This window comes from Balearica regulorum, chromosome 1 (assembly GCF_011004875.1).
Source record: "Balearica regulorum gibbericeps isolate bBalReg1 chromosome 1, bBalReg1.pri, whole genome shotgun sequence".
NCBI lineage: Eukaryota > Metazoa > Chordata > Aves > Gruiformes > Gruidae > Balearica > Balearica regulorum.
The window spans coordinates 144,529,105-144,547,329 of NC_046184.1; the positions used below are offsets into that span (position 1 = coordinate 144,529,105).

At 36.3% G+C, this 18,225-nt stretch overlaps 1 protein-coding gene across 7 annotated transcripts in view; it reads left to right on the top strand.

The window, feature by feature from the left end:
* Positions 1 to 18,225, top strand: part of HERC2 (HECT and RLD domain containing E3 ubiquitin protein ligase 2) — a 114,208-nt gene that overhangs the window by 82,571 nt on the left and 13,412 nt on the right. For 6 of the 7 annotated variants that reach the window (XM_075737434.1, XM_075737423.1, XM_075737463.1 and 3 more), the window contains 18 exons: positions 156 to 347; positions 2,243 to 2,396; positions 3,104 to 3,211; positions 4,346 to 4,477; positions 4,978 to 5,136; positions 5,227 to 5,345; positions 5,732 to 5,857; positions 6,783 to 6,938; positions 7,092 to 7,207; positions 7,319 to 7,517; positions 8,678 to 8,892; positions 9,642 to 9,819; positions 11,581 to 11,742; positions 12,884 to 12,975; positions 13,864 to 14,003; positions 15,071 to 15,258; positions 15,913 to 16,110; positions 17,974 to 18,057. In XM_075737434.1, the coding sequence (XP_075593549.1) occupies positions 156 to 347; positions 2,243 to 2,396; positions 3,104 to 3,211; positions 4,346 to 4,477; positions 4,978 to 5,136; positions 5,227 to 5,345; positions 5,732 to 5,857; positions 6,783 to 6,938; positions 7,092 to 7,207; positions 7,319 to 7,517; positions 8,678 to 8,892; positions 9,642 to 9,819; positions 11,581 to 11,742; positions 12,884 to 12,975; positions 13,864 to 14,003; positions 15,071 to 15,258; positions 15,913 to 16,110; positions 17,974 to 18,057 (2,718 nt within the window). The remainder of the gene's footprint in view (positions 1 to 155; positions 348 to 2,242; positions 2,397 to 3,103; positions 3,212 to 4,345; positions 4,478 to 4,977; positions 5,137 to 5,226; positions 5,346 to 5,731; positions 5,858 to 6,782; positions 6,939 to 7,091; positions 7,208 to 7,318; positions 7,518 to 8,677; positions 8,893 to 9,641; positions 9,820 to 11,580; positions 11,743 to 12,883; positions 12,976 to 13,863; positions 14,004 to 15,070; positions 15,259 to 15,912; positions 16,111 to 17,973; positions 18,058 to 18,225) is intronic. The other variant, XM_075737454.1, reaches the window with a different exon arrangement.

Genomic DNA, 18,225 nt, shown 5'->3' on the forward strand with positions numbered 1-18,225 from the left:
TAACACTAGGTTAATTTTGGGGTCATATCATCCCAAGTTTACTAATTGTGTTTTAAACTACTTTTAAAGTTCTTTAGACAAGTCAGCTTGGTCAGATTCAGTGAAACACTTCTTTCATCTTTGGTGTCTAAATATTTCTTCAATTTGTTTTGTAGGACGTAGAAAGTCAAAGTAAAGTATCTGGCCCAGAACCACAGTACTTGGATGAGTTTACGAGTCTCTTAGTACCAGATGACACACGAGTCATGGTTGACCTGCTAAAGCTTGCTGTGTCCAACCGAGCGGGTGAAAAGGGAAGAGATGTTCTTTCGGCTGTGCTGTCTGGTATGGGCACAGCTTACCCACAGGTCAGGTTTTGTTTCTGTTGGATTTTAATTATGCCCTCTTTATTAGTAGCTTACTAGAATGTTTTCTTGTACTTGAAGTGCAGCTCAACATCCTGAGAAACTTAATAAACATGAAAATTTGAGTTAAACTTAAATGCATATGAACATTAATTATTTTAATGGTGATATTACATTAATATATGCATATGCTACAAATGTCAGTGACTTTTTCCTCGCTTTGCCATGGTGCAATCAGACATTAAAATAGAAAATTAATGAACTGTATCTATGTATTGGACAAGTGGTTGTGCTTATTGGAATGAAGCTATGTTAAACCAAGCTCTATTTCCTGGATCTGTGGTATGTTAGTTAAAAAAAATCCATGTTGGTTTTGTTTTGCATCTAAGTTTATTTCTCAAATTGATGCAGTCATTATTGCTAGATAAAAATGCTATTAATGTATTGTTAATGTTATAGTAATTCTTAATTTTTAAGATTTACATTTGATGCATTGAAGTTACTAATTATTTCTGAAGTACTGATTGGTGTGGGGTTTTTTTTTTTTTTTGGACAACAGACAAACAGAATTAATAAATGCTGTAAAACTGGATACCAACAGCTTTATGAAAGAATGTTGCAAGTCTTAAATTATTTATAGCATATCTGCTTACATTAATGAACTGAAGTTGCTTCATGTTTCTTGTAGCTTTACTCTTCCAATATTTTTTTTCTAATGAGTATCAATGCATTTCTTTTAAGATGCACATATGATGTAGTTAATTTATGGCTTTGCACTGCTTGAAGACTGGTTTGAAACATCAGAAGCAAAGAAACATCAGAACATGCAAAGCTCATTTTTGTATTCTTTTATTAAACTTGGCTTCACTAACCAAAAAGATGAATAATGACTTTCTAAAGAGTGTGTATTGAATTGAGAGAATTTTATAATTTTTTACCTCAATAGTAAAAATATTTATTTGAAACTGCTATTTAAAAATGAGTACTATTGGAATTTTCTAAACAGTATTTTGCAACATTACATACTGGTTAAATATTTAGAATAGAATAGATTGTCTCAATTGGAAGGGACCTCCAGTGATCGTCTAGTCCAACTGCCTGACCGCTTCAGGGCTGACCAAAAGTTGCAGCATTGTCCAAATGCCTCTTGAACACTGACAGGCTTGGGGCATGGACCACCTCTCTAGGAAGCCTGTGCCAGGGTTTGACCACCCTCTCGATGAAGAAATGCTTCCTAATGCCCAGTCTGAACCTCCCCTGGTGCAGCTTTGAGCCGTTCCCACACGTCCTGTCCCTGGATCCCAGGGAGAAGAGCTCAGCACCTCCCGCTGCACTTCCCCTCCTCAGGAAGCTGTAGGGAGCGGTGAGGTCGCCCTCAGCCTCCTTCTCTCCAAACTAGACAAGCCCAAAGTCCTCAGCTGTTCCTCAGGGGACATTCCTTCCAGCCCTTTCACCAGCTCTGTTGTCCTCCTCAGGATGCATTCAAGTACCTTTAACATCCTCCTTAAATGGTGGGGCCCAGAACTGCACACAGTACTCAAGGTGAGGTCACACCAGCACTGAGTACAGTGGGAGATTTACACCTTTCATTAATCTCTTGGCCTATGCTTTACAGTTCAGATTTTACAGGGTTGTTTTTTTTTTCTGTAAGGGAAAACAATTACTTGTGTTGGCATTTACTTACTGGAAACTTATGTTGTTTGGCTTTTAGTTGTATGAGTTTTTCTAGCTTTAACAACACTAAAAAAGTATTTTCTGAATGCATATGATGGCTTATGAATCAGAATTCAGAAAACAAGTGATTTATTTATTTGTTTAAGATTTGGGAAGAATGGTCATTGGCTTGGATTTCTTGGATTAATTAAACTTACTTTTCATAAAGTGTATATTTTTCTTAGGTTGCTGATATGTTGTTGGAGCTGTGTGTCACTGAACTAGAAGATGTGGCAACTGATTCACAAAGTGGTCGCCTCTCTTCGCAACCAGTTGTGGTAGAAAGCAGCCATCCATATACTGATGATACATCTTCTAGTGGCACAGTTAAAATACCAGGTATAGAATTCTTCAAGTTCTGTTACTAAATTTCAGTTAATTTTCAAGCCTGCATGCATAAAATTTTTCCTTAGCTTGCATAACCGTGTACTGAACCTTTAAAACAATGTTATGTGTCCTATTGCTATAATAAAGTATTTCTTGAAACACTTACATACTGCATGAACATCTTGATCCTAGGAAATATGCGTTTTTGGGGTCACTGTAACTGCAGCTGTGTATCATTGCTGTTTTCTGTTCAGTTACGAAGCTGAGAAGGACTGAGTCTTTCTCAGGGTCAGTAGTTGAACACCTATCTTCTAGTCTTGAGCATTAGGGAAATACTCTTGTTTTAATGCTGTCTTTTCATTTAGTGCTTCCTTCAGTACGTAATCTAGTACTTATCTAAAGGTACAGGCAACAAAGAGCTATTTGACTTAACTGTAAATAGACATTTTTTGTCTGTTGCAACTTTAGTTTGGAATGTTCTGAAGATAGTCTTCTGTCTGCTAGCCCCTACTCACGTAAGCTTGTTATGATGTAAGCCTTTCAAGGAGAAGAAATTACAGGCAAATAATGTCATTAAATGAAAGGAAGTTGTTTTTGTTAATGAGCGCTGTGGCTTCCGAACAACAATATGTGATTTTTCTGTGGATTTCTAAAATACTGCATTTGTTTGTGGTATCGATTGCTCTGTAGAAACGTGTAAACTCTTTGTTGCTGTTTAGGTGCTGAGGGACTGAGGGTAGAATTTGATCGCCAGTGTTCTACAGAGCGGCGTCATGATCCGCTCACCATAATGGATGGTGTCAACAGAATTGTTTCCGTCCGATCAGGTTATGAGAACTAGTGCTTTTCAAAAATGTCCTGTGTGATTTACTGTTCATTGCTGAATGAAATGTACCACTCTGTGACTGACTTATTGTGAAGGATATGCCAATAAAGAAAGAGGAACTATATAAATTCATAATCTGTTTTAAACTAAGAAATATGTAGGATCTAGACACAGACATATAACAGTGATTTTGCATCTTTTAATACAGAGAATCTCTCGGAAGAGCATGTTGTCATGCTCTTCCTAAGAGCAGTTAGAGTGTAAAGAAAATCTGTGCTTAGCACCCATGCCAACATGTGTGAATTTCTGCATAATCAAAGTCTATTTAAACAAATTGGAACGCAATTGGAAAAGGATACTTCTTTTGTTAGCTTTTTTCTTTTTCAAGTAATACTTAGAGAAATTTGAGCTTTCATACAGTCAAGACAAATGCTCTTCTGCTGTCGAATGCCCAAAATACTATCTAGGCTCTCTCTTTCTGTTTTCTGCTCTGGCCTATGTACATGACACTACATGAAATCTTCACATCTTTTATCCTATTACCTCTGATTTCATTTTTAAGCACTATTAATTTGCAGTGGATTTTAAAGGAATATTTTTAATCTCATCAAATTTTACGTTGAACCTACCCATACATTACATCATGTGCAAAGGTCTGGGTAGTTACTGCCTCTGCTTAACGTTTCCCAGCAGTCATGACGTGGGCTTTTACTGTTGACCCGTTTTTCCCCAAACTGTTTCAGATGTGCATGTGTTTCATTACTGAGATATCTCTGATTGGATTTCTGGTTGGAAGAAGCTGTAAAGCTTAATTTAATGTATATGTTGTTATGTATTTTTGTAATATGAAAAGGTAATTTGAAAATAGGACAGGGGATTTTAGTAAGATCTCATAATTGTATTAAAAGTAGTGAGGTTATCTGCTAGCAGTGGTAATTGAACTGTTTAAGACTTTTAAGTTTTGTTAGTGTAACATTGTTATAGTTATGTTCATGTGCTTCACACAACTTTTTCTTCCTGAATGCATTTATGTGATGTTTCTAATATATAACCATGGAGGGAATTTGCTGTTGATGAGTGGCTTGCATTGGCTCAACAGCGTAGGTGAATATGTTCCTATTACCTACTGTAACAGGTCGGGAGTGGTCAGACTGGTCTAGTGAATTGCGAATTCCAGGGGATGAATTAAAGTGGAAGTTCATCAGTGATGGCTCTGTGAATGGATGGGGATGGCGATTCACTGTGTACCCTATCATGCCAGCTGCAGGTAAGATATTTTGTATGATGTTTACAGAAGGGCAGAGAGTAGATTTACTTGTCTGTTTTTTACAGTTGCATTTGGTACGTGATATTTACATGCCAAAGTTCAATAATTCACTTACATTCATACTAAGAAAATATTTTCATTTATGCTTAAGAAACATTTTTAACAAAGTCCTGAGAGGTGCACTTGTACATAGGGAAGAGATAAAAGTATTTTGCAATCATTCTAGTTTGCCTCTTCATCAGTGACGAGAGAATACTTTTGAGGCACAGTTCATCTGAAATTATTTTGGTTTGGAATTAGGTTAATTATGTCATGAAAGTACTTCTTTATTCCAGTCCTTTCAACGGGAGGTGGAATGGACCAACTCAGATGCAAATCAGCACTCTAGACTGCTGTGTTTGGTCAGCTAAATTCTGCCTATGTTCTGTTCTTATTTCAGTCCAAGGACAAATCTTCCACACCTTTTTTTGTTGTTTCTTTTTGTTTTTTGTTTCTTGCAGGCCCTAAAGACCTTCTCTCAGATCGTTGCATTCTTTCATGTCCCTCAATGGATTTGGTTACATGTTTGTTGGATTTTCGCTTAAATTTTGCTTCCAACAGGAGTATAGTTCCTCGATTGGCAGCTTCTCTTGCAGCTTGTGCTCAACTGAGTGCCTTAGGTAGGTCTAGTCTTAAAATTAAGTCTATTTGTTTGAAGTTAAAATGATTGTTTTAAGTAATTATGTTTTTGTGTGCTTATATTTTGTTAGCTGCTGGCCACAGAATGTGGGCCTTGCAAAGACTACGGAAACTGCTCACAACAGAGTTTGGCCAGTCTATTAACATCAACCGGATTTTGGGGGATAATGATGGAGAAACACGAGCTTTGGTAAGGCAGTAATGCTTGCCTCTTCATGTTTTTCTCATTAAGATGTATGTGAAGCATTAAAATGCTAGCGCTGATGTACAACACTTTTGCTGTTAATGGCAAAAGAGGAAATGTGCAAATGAACAGAGTTCTTGCACGGGTCTGCAAGTCTGTAAGGATACTCCATTTTAGAAAAAAATGGCTAATTCCAATACTATATACATGCGGTTTTGGAATTGCCAAAAAGTGATAGAAATACTTTTGTGATAGGAAATGGATGGAAATGATAGTTCACATAACTAACGGTAGTTCGGGAAGTTACTAATGTTTTGTCATGGTCATCTAAATAATGTACTTTTTGTACCAGATACAGTAAGACTAACTTTCTAGTTCTGTGGTTTCTCTAGAGTTTCACAGGGAGTGCTTTAGCTGCTTTGGTTAAAGGTCTTCCAGAAGCTTTGCAACGACAGTTTGATTATGAAGACCCCATTGTGAGAGGTGGCAAACAATTGCTCCACAGCCCTTTCTTTAAGGTAATGGGGTACAATCAGTAAAGAATTCATTAGTATAGTTCTGGATTTTTTTGTGAGATGTGGTAAGCTCACTTAGTCCTATATCAGAAACATTTTCTGAGAAAATCAGAATACTGCTTCTAAAAGGAGAATCAAATACACAAATAAAGAGTAAGGAGCACCTAGCTTAGGCAGAGGTAGGTAGGTCAGAAAAACATCTTGAAAGTACAGTAGAGTACACTTATTAAAAAGTGGTTTTTGAGTTGTCCTGATAGGAGTGTTGTATATTTTTAGTTATTTAAATACTCTGAAGGTTTTATTTACATCTAGTTGGAACAAATAAGAATGCCTTAAAAAGAAGGCTATTCAAAGTAAAAGCAAACAAGCTGAGGAAGCCTAGAGAAGAGAAACAAGAATAAAAGGCTAAAAAAGCCTCCCATGCAGTAAAAACTAAACTACGAGTACTTATGTATCTTAAGGAAAAGAAATTCTTGAAGTGTGTAAAAGTTTATATGGGGAAGAACTAATCCATTGTTCACAATCTTCATCAGTAACATTTGTTTGAAGTTGAATCACATTGAAAATCAATTGAAAATTAATTGAAAATTGATTTAATTGTAGGAAGGCAACTTAATTTAGAAATGGAAGGTAAAAAGTTCAGCACACGGTATTTGATGTGGAAAAGTTAATTGAGGAGGGTTTGTGAAAATTTCTAGACTGAATTAAGAAATTAGATAGATAACCATGTGAAAGAATGTGGGTACACTTGATGCTACCCCATTAGTGAGGGTAATGAAGATGGCTTTTAATGTCCCTTGCACTTTACACATCTTTAAGCCTATGTTCAGGCCTTACTGGTCTATGACCTGTTCAGCTACATCAGATGCATATTACTTTTTATTACACATTTTTGATACATTTCTAAAATGTTTTTGATTGTCTGCAGGTGCTTGTGGCTCTTGCTTGTGATCTAGAGTTGGACACTCTCCCTTGTTGTGCAGAGACACACAAATGGGCCTGGTTCCGGAGATACTGTATGGCCTCCAGGGTTGCTGTGGCTCTTGATAAAAGGACACCATTACCTCGCCTTTTCCTTGATGAGGTACTGCAAGAATACTTTAAATGGTTCATGGAACATATGAAAGTGTTTAATTTAAAAAGATACACGGAGTTGGAAGTGTTTTATGCCAGCTGTGATAGGAGTAACTTGATATATCTTTTAAGTAATGGTTTTTTTATCCAAAATATTTTTCAGGTGGCAAAGAAAATCCGAGAATTAATGGCAGATAATGAAAATATGGATGTTCTTCATGAGTGCCATGATCTCTTTAAGAGAGAACAGGATGAGCAGCTTGTCCAGTGGATGAATAGGTTATTTCTTTCAACTGTCATTGGTCTTGTGTTGTACAATGACAAACTGCACTTTTTTGTGACTTTTTAAAAGCTCTTTTAAAATTTTGTGCTTTTTTGCATTTTCTGCAGACGACCCGATGATTGGACACTTTCAGCTGGAGGCAGTGGAACTATTTATGGTTGGGGTCATAATCACAGAGGACAACTTGGTGGGATCGAAGGGGCAAAAGTCAAAGTCCCAACTCCATGTGAAGCTCTTGCTACCCTTAGACCGGTGCAGTTAATTGGTGGTGAACAGACTCTGTTTGCAGTGACTGCTGATGGGAAAGTAAGGATACAACAAATGATTGTTTGAGTCCCTTCATCATCAGTCAGAATGGGTTTGGCTAAATAAATCACCTGTGCTACATGCATTTTTTTTTTATGATGATGATTTTTTTTTTTTTAAAGAAACCAAACTATACCAACTCTGCCAGTGCAGTCTAGGAATTTGCTGTACTATAGCATTAAGTGCATGAAACAATACATGTATCTTCGCTCTCAATTCAAATCTGTGATCAGATTTTGGAAAACAAAGCTGAATACAAGTAATGTGCCCAGAGTCCCATAAAACAGGACAGACAGTAAAACGCAATGGTGATTATGTCTCTCTGACAGGGGAGAGGTGTAATTGGAATCTGAGATTGTTCACAGTTGGCTAAATGCCTGTAAGTTAGATATTGTGGGATCTAATTTGCAGATGCTTAAATCCTGAGTGAAAAGGAGTACCATGCAGAGATTTAGTGTAAGGTGTAGGAGGAAAAAAATCAGTTCACAAGTTTGAAAAAGTCTTTATTTTGATACAGATGGCAGCTTTGTGTTAATTTTAGCTAGACCCTTGTGTAACAGTTACATTTATCTAGTGAGATACTGCAGTGATTCTGTCCTCAGCAGTCAGTATCATCCTTGTTAATCATTCACAGAAGGATAAGGGACGGATTAATGACATTGCTTGACATCATTCTGTTGAGAGAAATTACTTTCAGATAGACGAAACGAAAGTGAAAAGCAGTACTTAAAACTGTATTTGTGGGATGGGGGGGAAGAAGCAACTGTGTTTAGGTACGTCTGTTCCACAGAAGAAGGAAAATTACGATAGCGCTGCTTGAAAGGGACCTATAGATGATAGATGCTTTTGTAACGTTATCACACAAAGCTATGGTTTCTTCATACTTTTACAAAATCAGCCTTAGGATTTAAAATTAAATCTGTTGTCAGTGACAGTTCATATTGACTTAAATGTAGCCATATTTTTCACATTTTTTTCTGTGAAATATTTGAAAATATTTCTTTTTTTTCCAGAAGAATGTATAGAGGCATATAAGAAACTTTTTTCAGGCTTTCCTTTAACTGTATTCTAGTATATATTCATTAAGAATTCTTCTCTACAGCTCTAGTGAATATTCTTCAAGAGGCAAACAAAATTAAATTTTGTTCTTCTCTTTAAAGCTGTATGCCACTGGATATGGAGCAGGTGGTAGGCTTGGAATTGGAGGAACAGAATCAGTTTCTACTCCAACTTTACTAGAATCCATTCAACATGTGTTTATAAAGAAAGTTGCGGTGAACTCAGGAGGAAAGCACTGTTTGGCCTTGTCTTCTGAGGGCGAAGTTTATTCTTGGGGTGAAGCAGAAGATGGTAAACTTGGTCATGGAAACCGAAGGTAAGTAACACTGTGAAGTGTTATTTTTAGTGGATACTTATAGTTGCTATGTATTTGAAATGCTGTATGAGTACTGCCTATATGTAGAAGTTGGTTTTAAGTAGTGATGTGGAAATGCACGTTTTTAAATTGGAGAACCACAAAATCTTTTTCAGATAAACAGTTACTCTGATTTCTGTAGTTAGATACTGTGTTATAACACATTTGTGGATGCTGAAGTCCAGTGGCTTTCCTTTGGGATCTGTATTGTAGGTATGTGGAACTTCAAGGCACTTTAGGGAGCAAAACTGCCATTCTGCTTCAGATTTCCACATGCATTGCTGCCTACATTAAAGGAGACGTTCTGTTGTGTTAGAGATAACAATATTCTGACCAAAAAAGAAGAAGGAATTCTCAAGTCCATGGGGTGCAACAGTACATTGTATGCTAGAAGTTTCGATAATGTATCTTAAATTTGGACTGATTTTCCAGGGTGAATGCTTAGCTTTGAGAAGATATTAATGGAAGTGGTTTTGCAGTTTCAGCTTACCTGTAATGCTGTAGTATAATGTTTGGTAAAATACTTATAGCTTTTAGAGGCCTCTGAATGACTAATTAAACATAAATCTTTAGGATACGAAACTGGAGCAAAAGCAAATACTCAGTTATTTTAGATGTCTTCATACTCATTTAAAAACCTCTCGCTATACATAGGTGCACATGAATGGTCTATTCTAAAAGTTTTGTCAAGACAAATATTTTCGTTTCAGCCCTTGTGATCGTCCTCGTGTAATTGAATCTCTGAGAGGTATAGAAGTGGTTGACATTGCTGCTGGGGGAGCACACAGTGCATGTATTACAGCTGCAGGAGACCTTTTTACATGGGGAAAGGGGAGATACGGACGCCTTGGGCATGGAGATAGTGAGGACCAACTGAAACCTAAACTGGTAAGAAACACTTGAAGTTCTGTACAGCCTTAGTCCAGTTCCTACCTTCTGATTCGTAACTTTGTGCATTTCTGTATATAAAGACTGAAAGGGCAAAATGATGGCAGGTATTTGTAAGAAATGAACAGTTGCTTCAGAAAACAGGAATGGACTGGAAGAATAAAGTAAAAGTGGAGCGGCAAAACTTTGTGAGAGGTCGCTAAACGGCTTATAAAGAATTTGTTTTAGGGAAGACTTAAAGAAAACCCCAAATCAAACACTCTGCTCTCCAGTAAGTAAATTCCACATACCACCCCCCACCTCCCCCAGTAAGTAAATTCTGCCCCTTCACAGGACTAGTTTGCACTGAAAGTAACAAGTGAGCTCCTTGCTTACTGGGTCCCCTCATTGTTTACTTCCAGTAATATACTGGCTGTAATATACCAGTGATTACAGTGATAGCCACTTAGTCACTTGCAAACTGCTTTTTTTTCTGACATAATATTTCACTCTTAATTCTTGTGATTAAATACTGACATGTTACTGAAGTATATAGTAAGTTAATAAGGATTTAACCTAAGTAATTAAGTACTTAATTGCTATTTGCTAGAGAAATTTTAGTTAAGCAATTATTGATGAAGATGACAGCTGTTTCCATTTGATTCTTAAGTGGTAAATTTGAGAACTTGGACAGTATTGAATGTTGGAAGAATGAGTATACTGATTACCTGGCGAGTTGTAATTCAGACTGTTGTACTCCTGTGAACTAGACCGTAAGAGCTTTAAGTTAGAATAGTGGTATTAAGAAAACTGCCCTGCCTTTGAAATGAGAGTTCATTTCGCTACCTGTGTTCTCTTGCTGAAAATACAACAAAGAATAAGATTACTTAAGAATAAGATTACATAAGTTGAATCAAACTGAATGTTAGTCTGTCATTTTTATTCATAGCTCTGTGTATGTTTCTATTCACGCAAGCATTAACTTTTTTCAGTGCTTGAATTTGTGGGACAAGGCATCATACGTTCTTAGTCCACTTTGGGACCTTATCACCTGTGTCCATATGTTCTCATTCCCCTGCTCCCAAAAAACCCAAGGTCTACCCACCTTTCCTATACACCTTTATATATCTTTCCCCGCTCCATGTTCATGGTTAGTATGAAAATAGATAATCTATAGATCAGTCAAAGTATGTGAAGTTCCATGCTGCTTTGAATGATGGATTGTGCTACCTGTAATGTAGTTCAAGTTGGGATGAGGATGGGGAGGATGCAGTGTATGTGGGTCGCCATCCTTTTATTTTGTGACTTCAAATCCCATACTTCATCACTAGATGGCAGCATTTCAAAAGATGCTGATTAAATTCAGATTATGATGCCATGCTAGAAAATTGTAAACTAGTAAAAGAGTATTTGAAAATAAGATTATTTTCTTTTACTGTATACAGTACTCACACAGAGAGCCTGAAATTATTTAAACGGAATATAGTCTTTGATAACCTTACATATTTTGTATGAATTGTTTTCCCTGACTTTTTAGGTCAAAAAAATATAACTCGTGCAGCAATTAAAAAGAATAATCCAGTATTTAAAATACATAGTTCGTTTTCATTTTTCTTGTTTGAAAAGAGCAGAGCCCTCTGACTTGCCTTTATTTTCTTGTTCCTATGGTGTTTCAAACTTGTAGTTCTGGTGAAGCACCTCTCCAAGTTGGATTTGCCATCTTTTCTGAAACCAAATGACTGAATCATTTATTGTGAACAAAAATGGGTGATATCTTTACAGGTGGAAGCTCTCCAGGGCTACCGTGTGATTGACATAGCCTGTGGCAGCGGAGATGCACAGACATTATGCCTGACTGATGATGATACAGTCTGGTCCTGGGGTGATGGAGATTATGGAAAACTTGGGAGAGGAGGCAGTGATGGCTGTAAAGTACCAATGAAGGTATTTGAATGTAACTTTTTCATTGTTTTAGAAACTTTGAGGTTGATGGAGAATGCTGAAGACAGATTTGTCAATATATGCAATCTTCCACCCATCCTGGGACATCAGGATTCTTCTGATCATTGTTAAGAACAAACATTGTAGGCTACAATGACGAGTCTTTAAATTTTGTGCTGTTAAAGTTGCACTTGAGGGTTTATTCTTTGGAGAACACTGCTGGTTCCAGCAATATTTCTCATTTTAATTTTGGTTCCTCTCAAAGTGTTAGATTTTTGCCAAGAAATCTTCGTATTTCCTTGTGTTAATAAATTTCCATAATACTACTGAAGTCATAACCCCAGAAAGGGGTATCTGTTGATTAAAAAGTAATCTTACTTTATATTAAGTCTTTCACGTGAATGCATGGTTGACTTCGAATTTCTTCATATGTTACAAATGAAATCCATGTAGCCATCTAATTTGAATTACAGCACTTACGAAGATGAATGTTGTTTGTGTTTGAGAAATGTGTGCGAGTGTCACTGGATATACCTATGCACAGTGGATTTTAGATTCTTAGTCCAGAATCACACTTTATTACCTGGATACAGGTGTCCCCATTCTGTTTCCAAATGAACAAAGTCTACCAGCCTGTCCCATATAACAGTGTTTTATTGCATGATGTAACACAACAGGAAAATAGCTTGTATATGTTTCGTCAGTCATCAGCCCCATAGGATTCATGTAAAGTGGCATAAGGACCTATACAAAGTAAATAGGAAGAGTGTACTGGAAGTTCAAATATTTTTACTATTTTGGCAAAATCACATCCATGTCAGACAAGCTAGTAGGCATGATTAATGTTGCGGATTTGGAGACAGAGCCTTACTGCTTCTGCTGCAGAGCAGTTGTTGAGTAACCATTGACAAAACATACTAGAGATTATCTTCAACAGTTTGCCAAACTGGTGTAATGTTTAAGTAGTAAATGGTAGAAAGGTAAAAGGAGTAGAATTCTGCTAAATGATCTACATGCACATGTTAATTTATAAATGCACAGATAGACACTTACACACTTGCACATTATATTTTACTTAAGACAGTGCAGTTGAAACTATAGCCTCCTTAATTAACTTTGATTTCATTTGATACTATTTTCCTAGATTGATTCCCTCACAGGCCTTGGAGTAGTTAAAGTAGAATGCGGATCACAGTTTTCTGTGGCTCTTACCAAATCTGGGGCAGTATATACATGGTAAGTATTTTTTATTAGTTATTTTGACAGTGTTAGATGAAACGTTGTCTGCAACAGGTATTCATGTTATACTGCCTTCACTGTTTTGATCTCTTCCCCCCCCCCCCCCAAAACTTTTTTGAGTTCCTCTGTCTTGATTAGCAATAAAATCTACAACTTTGGGGAACATTTTATAGCGCTATTTGAATGGAAAAATCAAAGTATTTTGTCTTGGAGACCTAAGCACATAGTTGTCATTCCGGGCATTAACCACCGCAAGGTGCAGAAGTTCTGAGGAGGTCAGTATAGGTATAAGCCTGAAGTGTCATGCAGGGTGGAAGATGACAGCATAAATAACATTCTCATATATTATCAAAATTGGGTCTAGCTTGTGGTAGCTGTAGTCTGACAATTTGATTTTAGTTTGTTTTATTCTTCCTATGCCATTCCAAATTTTGTAGTTTAAACTACTAGATGTAAGTGTTTAAAAAGAGTAAACAAAATACCTTCCCAGTATCCTTCTGCCCCTTTGTTTGCATGGCATTAGAGATACCCTTAAACTGTACAAAGTTCCAGTCTCTGAGGTCAGTAAACCCAGTACTGGGTTTTGCAGATGAATACTTGTAATAGTTCATCCTTTTAAGAGGAAAAAACCAAACAACCGCCTGCAAAAGTGGTATAAGGACCTACACAGAATAAGTAAGAACAGCATATTGGAGGTTTTAAGAATTTTTACTGTATCAGCAGAATCGCATCCATGTCATATGAGCTAGGGATGATTAATGTTGAATATTTTGGTATTGGACTGTTTATAAATACATGTACAAGCTACATACCAGACACAGTATGTTGTTCCATTTTTTCCACAATTAAAACACAGTTTTGAAATGTTTTACCTTATCTGTGCAGGGGTAAAGGAGACTACCATCGGTTAGGCCATGGATCTGATGACCATGTTAGAAGACCACGGCAAGTGCAGGGACTGCAAGGAAAGAAAGTCATTGCAATTGCTACTGGGTCTTTGCACTGTGTTTGCTGCACTGAAGATGGTATAAAAATAAAATAATTTACTTATTTCTCAGTACTGAATTTGAAAAAAAAAATGGAACTTTATTTTTTAGTCAGCTGTTGGTAGGTTGTCCTTGCTAAAAATGCTGGTCCTCTGTGTGCATGGACGTGTTTTGTGTTTGCAGATGTTGCATATTTCTTGAGCGGCAAGCATGTCTGGTTTAAAATGATCACATGGAACCACCTGAAGGTTTTTAATTAATAAAAAAATAGAGTTTAAGTTTCATAAATGCTGATGGTCGAAGAAAAATATAGATATCTAAAAGTAATTACAGATAGGTCAAGGAGTATAATGAATGAATTTGGCTTTTTTTTTTCTTCATTTTTTTTTTTTCAGGGTCTTCTGAGCCTGCTGAGGTGTTTAACTTGCTAAATGAAGCACTGCACAAACAATATTGCTTCTTACAGAGCAGGTTGAGATACTGAATATTCTTTGTAGCAGACTCACTCTCACATTTAATTAACAAGTCTGCACAATAACTGAGTGTTTTATAGGTGCTAGTGAAATAGGATATAGCTACAGGAAATGAATGCTCAGAAACAAGGTTGATTTTTAAAGTATTTTCCAATTATCTTGCAACAGTAAGCACCCATTTTAATGTCCTCTCTAGTAATGCAACCTATTATGGGATCTTTTCTTCTGTCTTGTACAAAATGTTAAGCCTCTTCTAATTTTTTTTTTTTTTTTAATATCAGCTCTCTTTGCTATGAAACTATCAAATACAGGCTGTTTCTGGTTGTTGTGGTTGTTATTCTTCTGCTCCACCATTTCCTCCTGTTCTGGAACAGAACTTTTAAAGTATATAAACTATGAGGAAATAGATTCATCTTACACTAGCTGCTCTACATAGACCATGGGCCTAACCGTGTCATTCAAGATTTATCTGCACTAGAGAGTGGATTTCAGGATGGCCATCAGTCCTAGAAATCTTGATTACAGTCCAAGGCCTCATTCAGTTAAAAGATGTATAAATGCTAATTAGAAGCTTTTTGCCTTTTTTTTTTTTAATCTTAGCTTCAGAACAATTAATTATTTTTATTGGTTTAGGGGAAGTGTATACATGGGGAGATAATGATGAAGGGCAGCTTGGAGATGGAACAACTAATGCCATCCAAAGACCACGCTTGGTTGCCGCACTTCAGGGTAAAAAGATCAACAGAGTAGCCTGTGGCTCAGCACATACTTTAGCTTGGTCGACCAGTAAACCTGCTAATGCTGGCAAGCTCCCTACACAGGTAATGTTTTTGGCTTATTGCATTCAGATTTTAAACATACTTAGTATGCTTATTGCTGATCTTTCAGTAGACGTATTTCCTTTCTAAATCCCTGCATAAGCTCAGTGTGCTTTGATTTGGCTTCGAGTTTGAGTCAGTTACTTTGTTTTACTTCCATATTTTCAAAGAAGGATTCCAGTTTTCTGAGGTAAGAAAGCCTCTTCATTCAGTTGTTAATCCAATGCAGAACAGTAACTCAGTTTGCAAATTGGCAGGAATTTTAATTCTGTATTGCAGCTATGAAAATCTTACGCCTTCCAAGGGTGTTCTTCATTGCTTGAAGATTCTTTTTTTGAATATTCTGTCTTTCAGCTATAATGCCTGGCTGTAGTGATGACAGGATGTAAAATGCGTCCATTTATGGATAAAGAGAATTTTAAAATACGGAATAGCAAGAATAGTCTGTCATGTTTCTAATACTTGTTTCAATTTAGATGGATACTATTAGTAATTTTTATAAACTAACTGAACTCTGTGTATTGTTTTGACAGTGTGAATAAACAAATATGTGAATTTCTAATACAAGTTTACCTACAAATCTTATAAATTGTTGTTCTGTTTAATAAAATATATAATAATTGTAAATTACATTTGGATATCATTGCCTCATCATAGGTTCCTATGGAGTATAATCACCTGCAGGAAATTCCCATCATTTCATTGAGAAACAGGCTTCTGCTGTTGCATCACATTTCTGAACTCTTCTGTCCCTGCATTCCAATGTTTGATCTTGAAGGAAGACTTGATGAAACTGGCCAAGGACCCTCAGTTGGATTTGACACATTACGGGGAATACTGATATCACAGGGAAAGGTATTTATTTATTTGTAAATGTAAGTGAAATGTACTGTTTAAACTGTTTCTGAAGAGGAAAATAGCACTGCATATCTCAATTTGTTCTGTAAGTTGCATATCAAATATTTGCATTCTGATTATGCAAACTTCTTTCTTTGTGAATGTGTTGTTGTTGTTATACTTTCCTCAGTTCATCATCATAGTGCTTTTGTGTGTTGATCTTGAAAATAGCTTTACACTGTAAATCTTCACTTTGTAGTATAGCTGAATTCTTCTAGGATATCCTGGAAAAAAATGTAAGATTGGTATGAAATGGTCATTGTCTGCTTCTTGTATTTCACTTGTGATGATCAGGTGATATACTAGTTGATCCAAAGCTCTATGCAGATACAAACTTGTTTTAGAGTGGGCTAAAAGTGAAGAGAGAACACTTAGGAGTTCAATCTCAAATTGGTAAAGAAAGTGGATTTTTATAGTTGTGAGTAAAGTCAGTCGTGAGAAAATGTAGATAATTATAATGCTTCAAGGCTACAACACTTATTCAAAACTTCAGATGTGGAAAGCCTTTAAAAACATGAGTTGCCTTCAGTATGATCATCAGTTTTGGATCTGAATTTTCTCGCTGTCATAGTAACTTGTCTAACAAATAACGATAACCTTATATAAACAGACAAAATCTGCTGGGAGATATATTTGAAAAGAGAAGCAGTTAAGTTTCCCTGTGCAGTACTGTTTTATGACCTTAAATAAGACATATGGCCTGTAACTAGACTCCTTAGCATGTATTGTCTCAAGGTATCTTTCTCTAGATTCCAGTAAAATTGTGTAGTAGAGCAATCCAGCAGAGTACATGCTTCACGGACCAAGAGAAGACCATACATTTTCCATCAAAAGCTAAATTGGAAAAAAAGAAAAGGGAAATCCTAGCTATTCTGTTCCTGACACTTTTATATGTTAGTGCTAGTAATAGGCAGTCTGTAGGTATATGATGTTAAGTATAAGAATGGGTGTGCAGGAGGTACTTTAAGAGTCTGCAGAGCAGTTACAGAAATGCTTCGGATATATAAGCTATTTTATAAGGCATATTTTATGTTACGAGCATTCAGCAGACTCCAGAAGTTGAGATGCCATATTCATATCTAGGCATTTAAGTCAGGCTTACCTTCAGAGATTCTAAAGACTTTAAAATCTTACTTGAAGCTGACAGTGTAAAATTTGATCCAGGTACGTAGCGAGACAACATCAGATACTTGAATTTGCCTGAAAAGTTTAATTTTTTAATTTTTATTTGTTGTTTGTTTCTTGCCTTCCATAGCAAGATGATCTCATCTTTGGCTTTTTTGATTGTTTTTCTCTGACATTAATTGTTCTCAATATAGATATATTATTCTGGTATAAACTAATTTATACCTACACTCAGCGGCATGTTGATTGCTTAGTAATAACTGAATGCGAGTGCAATACAACCTTTCAAGCCATGACTTGTAACTGATACAGGAGAGACTTTCTTCTTTACTTTTTCAGTATCCTGACTCTTGCAGTCTTGAATTGTATTAGCACAAATAACATGATCCTTAACTAACATCTCACAGCTTTCTTCTGTTGCTTTTGTTTATTTCTAGTATTTCAAAAGTATTTGATGCTTGTTTCCATTCCTTCTAAAGAAAGACTCAGAGTTGTTATGTGTTTTCTAGTGGTTTGTGATGTACTTGAAAGGAAATTGCTGAAGAATTGCAGGATCAGTTTCTCTATTCTGCTGAACAGTCTTTTTTTTTTTTTCCTGAGTTGAACTAATTGTGTGTTTATCTGTGAAATATGTGCAGCTTTCTTATTTGATTGCCGTTTGGTCGCTATTTTAATTTTTTGTGTTTTCCATTTTAGGAGGCAGCTTTCAGAAAAGTTGTGCAAGCAACTATGGTGAGAGATCGTCAGCATGGTCCAGTCGTAGAGCTCAACAGAATACAGGTATCTTAAGCTGAAGTTTTGATTTTAGTATTTGTATGTTTAACCCACGGTGGTATACATTTGTCAAGTCCCTTTGTTTCAGCTATTTGGTATCTGAGTTCTGAAGAGTTGAATTTTTAGCAGAGAATCAAAGAAGAAGTGAATGCGGCAAGGCCTGCTCATTTTTCT